This window comes from Delphinapterus leucas, chromosome 10 (assembly GCF_059928025.1).
Source record: "Delphinapterus leucas isolate spDelLeu-1000000601 "Yukka" chromosome 10, BTC_Dleu_Yukka2, whole genome shotgun sequence".
Taxonomy (NCBI): Eukaryota; Metazoa; Chordata; class Mammalia; order Artiodactyla; family Monodontidae; genus Delphinapterus; species Delphinapterus leucas.
Window position 1 is genome coordinate 81,285,627 of NC_143138.1, and position 10,033 is coordinate 81,295,659.

General features: G+C 38.3%; 1 protein-coding gene across 10 annotated transcripts in view; it reads left to right on the forward strand.

Annotated features, from left to right (window-relative positions):
- The window catches only part of SLC25A26 (solute carrier family 25 member 26), a 171,083-nt gene that overhangs the window by 99,975 nt on the left and 61,075 nt on the right, over positions 1-10,033 (forward strand). For 9 of the 10 annotated variants that reach the window (XM_022572609.3, XM_022572608.2, XM_089919535.1 and 6 more), the window contains one exon: positions 9,770-9,814. In XM_022572609.3, the coding sequence (XP_022428317.1) occupies positions 9,770-9,814 (45 nt within the window). Of the gene's footprint in view, positions 1-4,514; positions 4,687-9,769; positions 9,844-10,033 lie in introns of those variants that run through there. The other variant, XM_089919539.1, reaches the window with a different exon arrangement.

The window sequence follows — 10,033 nt, forward strand, 5'->3', positions numbered from 1 at the left end:
TTGTGGTTGCTCCACACCCTTACGATGATTTGGTTTTGTCAGTCTTTTTTATTTCAGCCAGTTTAGTGGTTGTTTAATGGCACCTCAATGTGTACTTTTTAAAAAACAGTTTTTAAATTGTGGTAAAATAGATATCACATGAAATTTGTTAGTTTAACCACTTTAGGTATACACTGCAGTGTAATTGACAATATGGTGCAGTCATCAGTACAATCTACTCCCCAACTTTTTCATCATTGCAAACAGAAACTCTACTCATAAAGCAATTACTCCCTACTCTCCTCTTTCCTGAGCCCCGTAACTTTTAATCTAGTTTTTGTCTAAGTTTGCCTATTCTAGCTATTTCATGTAAATGGAATCATAGAATATTTGTCCTTTTGTATCTGGCTTTTTCACGTAGCATGATGTTTTCAGGGTTCATCCATCTTGTAGCATACATATATCAGAACGTCATTCCTTTTCATGACTGAATAATATTCCACTGTAGGGACAGACCACATTTTGTTTATCCATTTATTTGTTGATGAACACTTGGGTTATTTGTATTGTCAGTAATGCTGCAGTGAAGATTGGTGTACAGGTATCTGTTTGGGTCCCTGGTTTTGGCCGTATACCTAAGAGTGGAATTGCCAAGTTGTATGTTTAACTTTGGGGGGAAACACCAGATTGTTTTCTCAGTGTGTTTTAATTAACACTTCCCTGATGACTAATGATGTTGAATATCTTTTTTGTGCTTATATTAGTGATTTGTGTAACTTTCTTTGTGAAGTGCTTGTTCAAGTCTTTTGTGCATTTTAAAAATTGGGTTATTTGTTTTTCTTTCTTTTTATGATTGAGTTTTGAAAGTCCTTTATTCTGAATAGAAGTCCTTTTTCAGATACGTGTTTTGTGAATATTTTCTTTTACTCTGTGGCTTGTCTTTTTAGTAACAATATCTTAAAACAATTTTTTTTAATTTAAAATTTGTGATAAAATACGCATAATACATACCATTTTAACCATTTTGAAGTGTACAATTCAGTTGTGTTGTGTTTTTACATTGTTGTGCAGTTGTTTTCAAAACACTTTTCATTTTGCAAACCTGAAACTCTTAAACTTGTGTAATAATTGTTAAACAACAGCTCCCCTTTCCCATCTTAACCCAGCTCCCCTGCCCCCTGGCAGCCACCATTCTACTTTGTGTGCCTATGAATTTGACTATGCTAAATACCTCATATAAGTGGAATCCTTCAATATTTGTCTTTTTCTGACTTTATTTCACTTACCATAATGTCCTCCAGGTTCATCTGTTCTGTAACGTGTCAGAATTACCTTCTTTTTAAGGCTGAATAGTATTTTGTTGTATGTATATTCCATATTTTGTGTATCCTTTCATCCATAAGTGGACACTTGGGTTGCTTCCACCTTTTGGCTGTTCTGAATAATGCTACTATGAAAATAAATGTACAAATCTCTCTCTGAGACCTTACTTTCAGTTCTTTAGTGTATATACCCAGAAGTAGAATTGCTGAATCACATGGTAATTCTATTGTTAATATTTTGAGGAACTGCTGTACTGTTTTCCAAGTGGCTACTCCATTTTACATTCTCACCAATACAGGACGGGGTTCCAGTTTCTCCACATCCTTGTCCATACTTGTTTCCTTCCTCCCTCCGTCCCTCCCTCCGTCCCTCCCTCCCTCCCTTCCTCCCTTCCTTCCTTCCTTCCTTTCCTCTTTCCCTCTCTCTTTCTTTCATAGTAGTTTCATAATGAGTGATATCTCATTTTGGTTTTGATTTGCATTTTCCTAAAATTAGTAATGTTGGGCATCTTTTCATGTGTATGTTGGCTATTTGTATATCTTTTTTGGAGAAATGTCTATTCAAATCCTTTGCCCATTTGAAAAATAGGATTTTTTGTTACTGTTGAGTTGTAGAAGTTGTTTGTGTATTCTGAATATTAACTCTTTATCAGATTGATGATTTGCAAATATTTTCTCCCATTCCATAGGTTACCTTTTCAATCTGTTGATTTTGTCCTTTGATGCAAAGTTTGAAATTTTAATGTAGTCCCATTTGTCTAGTTTTGTTGCCTGTGGATTGGTGTAATATCCAATAAATCATTGCCAAATCTAATATCATGAAGGTTTTCCCCTCTTCTAAGAGTTTTATGGTTTGGGGTCTTACATTTAGATCTTTGATTCATTTGGAGTTAATTTTTTGTATATAGTGTAATGTAAGGGTCCAGCTTGATTCCTTTGCACGTGAATATACATTTTCCTAACACTACTAGTTGAAGAAATTGTCCTTTCCCCATTGAGTGGTGTTTGCACTCTTGTCCAAGATCATTCGAACATATATGCAAGGATTTATTTCTGGGCTCTTCATTCTGTTCCATTGTCTGTATGTCTGTGTTGATGCCACTACCACCCTGTTTTGCTTACTATATCTTTGTAGAAGTTTTGATACTCTCAGTGCTCCTGTCTCTGAGATCCAATCTTACTTGAGAATCAAACTGCTCACACTCACCTCCTTCCCTATTTTATTTTGATACTCTTGTGTCCACTTAGTGCTTTCTTTGGAAAGATGTTTTTGGAATTTTAGTATGGTTTATAAACCTGAGGAGTGAGTCACTTTAAATTTTTTCTACTTTTAGGTTACTTTCCTTTATTAGGTATACATTCTGCTCTCTATGTACAGTGCATGTCAATGAATTATAGTTGTTAAATTTAAAAATCAATATTTATTATTAGAAAGCTTTCCTGGTATGTCAGATGGCAGCAGACCAGATTTGAATGGGTCTCACCTTTTTCTTTTTCTTTTTTAAAGAATAGTAGTCACTTTGGGGCAAAATGTTGTCAGGTCTTCAAATTCACTTGTCCTTGGTTACCACTAGGCTTGGATGGAAAAAGGGACAGAGTATTTAACAGGAGAACTGGCTTTATTATCTTTGCAACACTAGAATGGAAAACCCGAAATCAAGCACAGAAATTCGGGCACTGTCTTGCAACAGAAAGGAGACTCCCCTTTGCGTCACTTGTAGGATCCGTTGTGTTCTTTGCAGTTTATGATCAAGTCTTATTTTTTAAAACGTATTGGTATTCTAATTTGATCTGTCCATTGAGCCATAGAATTCTAGAGCTAAATGATACCTTAGAAATCATATCTTCATATCCCTTCAGTTATATTATATATCACATTATTATTTGTTAAAGGACTATAAGGTTATAGGCATTTATTTTAAGATCATAGGATTATAAGCATTGATTGGCTTCAAGGATAATCTAGTCCAAACACTTGGTAATAGGTAAAGCGTGCTCATAATGTAATTTTGTACCTTCTTTATTTCATTAGTACTGCCCAACACTTCCATTGCCTGTTTACCACTCAGCTTTCACTTTCTCCACTTCACATGGAATCCTCACATGCACTCTCGTATGGAATTATTGCTATGTTTATTACTAGTGGAATCCATGTTGAATTTTAGCAGTTTTTTTCCCCTCTACATCTGCCTCTTTGATGGGAGCTGAGTTTACTGTTGCTCACTTGTTAGGGTTCTGGGTCTTAACAGCCTTATTCAAACAAAACATCTTAAATGGAGGTATTAAAAAGGTCACAACAGTGAGCCATTTTGTAACTTTTGGTGCAATAAAATGGGTATGTTGTGTTTTGGAATATAAGACCTCTGAGTGCAGCTATTCATTTCATTCATCTATAAAACATTTTAGAATAACAGCTTACATCTGTATGGGGTTTAAAATTCCACGTTTTGAAGAAACATCACTGTTGTGAAACTCCAAACCAGACATGGGGAGGGAACTTGCCTTCTGACTGGCCCATGTTCTGTAGAAGCTGGGAGAAGAATTTGTTTTAGCCGTGGAGCCATATTTGCTGGCAGTACTACTGTCACATGAGTGGAACACATTTTCATTATGTCTTCATATTGTAAATGACAAGGCATTCAGTAAGATTTTGACTTGAAGAATGTTTGAAACATTTTTACACATCAGGAGTTTATCTTATGAGGAATATTTCATTACCAGAAGCCAGAAATATTTAATTACCTGAGACGGTCAGTTAATCTTGTTTTAGAGTGAAGTTGGGATTTGCTTTCGGCTCACTTTTTAAAATAAATACTCAGTAGAACAGTTTTGGCCATTTCAAATGTGTGATTTTTAAAATTACTTCTTTAAATTGAAGGAACAATTTAATGAATAACTTTTAATAGAGGAAAATGGGCAAAATGTCCATCTACAGGATTCAAAATCTGGTATTATTTATTAAGTACCAAAAGAGTGCCAATAACATACAATTCAGTTTTATGGGTTATTTTAATCAAGAAGTGAAGAAGGCTAACATTCAGTAAGTTACAATAAGTTTTAAGTTACAGGCCTTATTACAGTAAGTTATAAGACCTTTTTTCATCTTACAAGTGTGAAATATAAGCCGAGGACTAGACGGCCTCACAGGTGAATTCTGTCAGACATTTAGAGACGCGCTAACACCTATTCTTCTCAAACTTTTCCAAAATACAGCAAAGGGAGGAACAGTCCCAAACTCATTCTATGAGGCCACCATCACCCTGATACCAAAACCAGACAAAGATGTCACAAAAAAAGAAAACTACAGGCCAGTATCAGTGATGAACATACATGCAAAAATCCTCAACAAAATACTAGCAAACAGAATCCAACAACACATTAAAAGGTATGATTACACCATGATCAAGTAGGATTTATCCCAGGAATGCAAGGATTCTTCAGTATATGCAAATCGATCAATGTGATACACTATATTAACAAATTGAAGTATAAAAACCATATGATAATCTCAATAGATGCAGAAATAGCTTTCAACAAAATTCAGTACTCATTTATGATAAAAACTCTCCAGAAAGTAGGCATAGAGGGAACTTACCTCAACATAATAAAGACCATATATGACAAACCCACAGCCAACATTGTTCTCAATGGTGAAAAACTGAAACCATTTCCACTAAGATCAGGAGCAAGACAAGGTTGCCCACTCTCACCACTATTATTCAACATAGTTTTGGAAGTTTTAGTCACAGCAATCAGAGAAGAAAAAGAAAGAAAAGGAATCCAAATCGGAAAAGAAGAAGTAAAACTGTCACTGTTTGCAGGTGACATGATACTATACATAGAGAATACTAAAGATGCTACCAGAAAACAACAAGAGCTAATCAATGACTTTGGTAAAGTAGCAGGATACAAAATTAATGCACAGAAATCTCTTGCATTCCTATACACGAACGATGAAAAATCAGAAAGAGAAATTAAGGAAACACTCCCATTTACCACTGTAACAAAAAGAATAAAATACCTGGGAATAAACCTACCTAGGGAGACCAAAGACCTGTATGCAGAAAACTATAAGACACTGATGAAAGAAATTAAAGATGACACAAACAGATGGAGAAATATACCATGTTCTTGGATTGGAAGAATTAACATTGTGAAAATGACTATACTAGTCAAAGCAATCTACAGATTCAGTGTGATCCCTATCAAACTACCAATGGCATTTTTCACAGAACTAGAACAAAAAATTGCACAATTTGTATGGAAACATGAAAGACCCCGAATAGCCAAAGCAATCTTGAGAAAGAAAAATGGAGCTGGAGGAATCAGGCTCCCTGACTTCAGACTATACTACAAAGCTACAGTAATCAAGACAGTATGGTACTGGCAGAAAAACAGAAATATAGATCGATAGGATAGAAAGCGCAGAGAGAAACCCACGCACATATGGTCACCTTATCTTTGATAAAGGAGGCAAGAATATACAATGGAGAAAAGGCAGCCTCTTCAGTAAGTGGTGCTGGGAAAACTGGACACCTACATGTAAAAGAATGAAATTAGAACACTCCCTAACACCATACATAAAAATAAACTCCAAATGGATTAAAGACCTAAATGTAAGGCCAGACACTATAAAACTCTTAGAGGAAAACATAGGCAGAACACTCTGTGACATACATCACAGCAAGATCCTTTTGACCCACCTCCTAGGGAAATGGAAATAAACACAAAAATAAACAAATGGGACCTAATGAAACTTCAAAGCTTTTGCACAGCAAAGGAAACCATAAACACCACCAAAAGACAACCCTCTGAATGGGAGAAAATATTTGCAAACGAAGCAACCGACAAAGGATTAATCTCCAAAATATACAGTCAACTCATGCAGCTCAATACCAAAAAAACAACCCAATCCAAAAATGGGCAGAAGACCTAAATAGACCTTTCTTCAAAGAAGATATACAGATTGCCAGCAAACACATGAAAGGATGCTCAACACCGCTAATCAGTAGAGAAATGCAAATCAAAACTACAGTGAGAGGGCTTCCCTGGTGGCGCAGTGGTTGAGGGCCTGCCTTCTGATGCAGGGGACGTGGGTTTGTGCCCCGGTCCGGGAGGATCCCACATGCCGTGGAGTGGCTGGTCCCGTGGGCCATGGCCGCTGGGCCTGCGTGTCCGGAGCCTGTGCTCCACAGCGGGAGAGGCCATAACAGTGAGAGGCCTGCATACCACAAAAAAAAACCAAAAAAAAAAAAACACTACAGTGAGATAGCACCTCACACTGGTCAGAATGGCCATCATCAAAAAATCTACAAGCAAAAAATGCTGGAAAGGGTGTAGAGAAGAGGGAACCCTCTTGCACTTTTGGTGGGAATGTAAATTGATACAGCCATATGGAAAACAGTATGGAGGTTCCTTAAAAAACTAAAGATAGAACTACCATATGACCCAGCAATCCCACTACCTGGCATATACCCTGAGAAAACCATAATTCAAAAAGAGTCACGCGGACTCCCCTGGTGGCGCAGTGGTTGAGAGTCCACCTGCCAGTGCAGGGGACACGGGTTCGTGCCCCGGTCTGGGAAGATCCCACGTGGCACGGAGTGGCTGGGCCCGTGAGCCATGGCCGCTGAGCCTGCGCGTCTGGAGCCTGTGCTCCGCAACGGGAGAGGCCATAACAGTGAGAGGCCTGCGTACCGCAAAAAAAAGAGTCACGCACCACAATGTTCATTGCAGCACTGTTTACAATAGCCAGGACATGGAAGCAACCTAAGTGTCCATCGAGAGATGAATGGATAAAGAAGATGTGGCATACAATGGAATATTACTCAACCATAAAAAGAAATGAAATTGAGTTATTTGTAGTGAGGTAGATGGACCTGGAGTCTGTCATACAGAGTGAAGTAAGTCAGAAATAGAAAAATATTGTATGCTAACACATATATATGGAATCTAAAAAAAAAAAAATTGTTCTGAAGAACCTAGGGGCGGGACAGGAATAAAGACACAGATGTAGAGAATGGACTTAAGGACACGGGGCAGGGGAAGGGTAATCTGGGACGAAGTGAGAGAGTGGCATTGACATATACACACTACCAATTATAAAATAGATAGCTAGTGGGAAGCAGCCGCATAGCACAGGGAGATCAGCTTGGTTGCTTTGTGACCACCTAGAGGGGTGGGGTAGGGAGGGTGAGAGGGAGATGCAAGAGGGAGGGGATATGGGGATATAAGTATACGTATAGCTGATTCACTTTGTTATACAGCAGAAATTAACACAGCAATGTGAAGCAATTATACTCCAATAAAGATGTTAAAAAAATGTGAAGTATTTACATTCTTGTTAAAATGTGACATATTTACAGTTGGGTGGAGACAGTACAAAGAAAATTAAAGTCATCTCTAATCCCACTAACCGTTAGTCCTCTTTGGTATTTTATTACATCTTATAAATTTCAAAAAATGGCGGTCCAGTGGTTAGGACTCATCACTTCCACTGCAGGGGTCCCAGGTTTGATCCCTGGTTGGGGAACTAATATCCCACAAGCATGCAGTGCAGCCAAAAAAAGAAATGAAAACTACAGTCCATCTTTTGGGTTTTGATAATTTAATTGAAAATACAGCATTTTAGTGTCAGAATGGACAGTGTCAGATGCTTTCATGTTTTGGTGACAAAAAAGCTCAACTAAGTTTGTCTCCTATTATGGAACTTTGATGTACAGGATGGGGCGCTTGCTTATTTATGAAGATGACAATATTCCATGAGATTTTAGTTTGTCAACTTAAACTAGTTTATTGACATTGATTTTTTTTTTGTTTTTCCTCTCTCACTGCCATTTCCTGCCTGAATGGAAGTCAGATTTTTCTTTCTGTGACCACTGTCAAGCCCAGGACCATCATTTCTTCCAGCAGAATAAGACAGATGATGCTAGACTCTTAATTTCTGGTTGACTATAAATATTTTGGAAGTAATTTAGTGCTCTTAATTCATGGGAAGGTAAATACCCATTAATCCCTTCAACATTGTGGTCTCTGACACACACACACACACACACACACACACTCACTTACACTCACATACCCCTATGCATATTGTTTTTGATCAAAGTCCACGTTTACTTTTCACTTACAACTGAACTGGATACAGAGCAACTATACTGGGGCCACGACCTGCTTGAGCAGCATCATCCCTTACGTAGGCCCAGTGGATAGTGTGTGGATATTATTACCTAGGCTAGTGGGTAGGGTCCCCTGGAATTCAGGTATTTTTATTTTAGGAAATATGGAGGGTGGGGTTCTATTTTAGAATTTTAGAAAGTTTAATGAAAAGCACATAGATTATACTGGGGGTGAATTTATATGCAGGCAAATCCAATAAGATGTCTTTCAGGTAGAGTAGTAGTCAGACAGGGGCCTGTAGTCAGATTGTCTGGGCTTTTTACTTCCTGTGTGCTTTAGGCAAGTTAAACAGCATCTCTGAACCTCCATTTCTTGATCTGTAAAATGGGGATGGTAATAATACCCATCTTAAAGGGCTGTTGTGAGGATTCGGTGAAATAAAAGCTATGCAGTGCTGATTGGCACAGTGCCTGGCATGTGAAAGGTGCTTGGTAACAATTCTAGCTTATTGCTGTACAGCTAATTGTAAATCCTTAGTCTAAGTATGCTGACTGTCTTCACTGCTAGAGATGACTCTTCTCCCTGACCAAGCTTGAGACTAAATCAGGCTGTCAGGCCCAACTGTTTAGAGCCCTCACTCCTCCACATTGAGAAGCCCTTCCTTCCTTCCCACGCCCGTGTTCTGTCCCCAGACCTTGCTTCTCAGCTTCCTCCTGCAAGTGGCTCTGTCTGCTTCCTCTTCTTTCTCTCCTCCCATCCACCTGCCTTGTCCCCTCTGTCCTTCCTCACTCCTCTCCCTCCCCTCTCTCCCTCTCCTTTCCTTCTCTCTCCCCTCCTCCCCTTTTCCGCTCTTCCCTTTCTCCTTTCTTCCCCTTCCCCTCCTTTCCTCCACTACCCCCTTCCTGTGCTCCCCCCTCCCCCACTCTTTCTCCCCCTCCCTGCTTCTCTTTTCAACCCTGACACGTGGCCCGCTGAGCAGCAGACAGCTCAAACTCTTAAGCGGGAAAATGTCACACCTTTAAAGTCTTCATTACCTGTGATGGAAAATACTTATTTTCCTATTTCTTTAAGCAGCCTGACACTCTTCATATTGAGCTTCTCTTTCAGTTTCAAGAGGGCATCACTTTATGTCCCTTGGGCTCAAAAACTTAGTAGATTTTACAGGCAGTTACCGTTTAACTCTGTTTCTAAAAACTATGCATCCTGTACTTATAAATTTAATGGTAGCTTTATTATGTACATAAAGTTAAAATGAAATAATGTTTCTGAATAATAATTATAGGTTCATATAGTCATACTAAGCAAACTGATCTTTCCTGCCTAATTTGTTTGATTTTTTTTCTCTTCAGATTCCTTTCTCATTGGTCCAGTTTCCCCTGTGGGAGTCCTTAAAAGTAAGTTTTCCAATCTTCATATAAAACTTCTCTCTAATTATCTTATGATCATTAATACCCAGTAGTTTCGGTGTGGAATAGTAGAATATAATATTGAGTAGCGGTTTAAAACTCAAAACTATTAGGAGTTGGAAATGTTTTGTGAGTGGGATTTACATGCCAGTTCAGTGTTTTAAACTTGTTTAGGTGTCTGTGGTCTGGGAAATAAGCAGAGCAGGC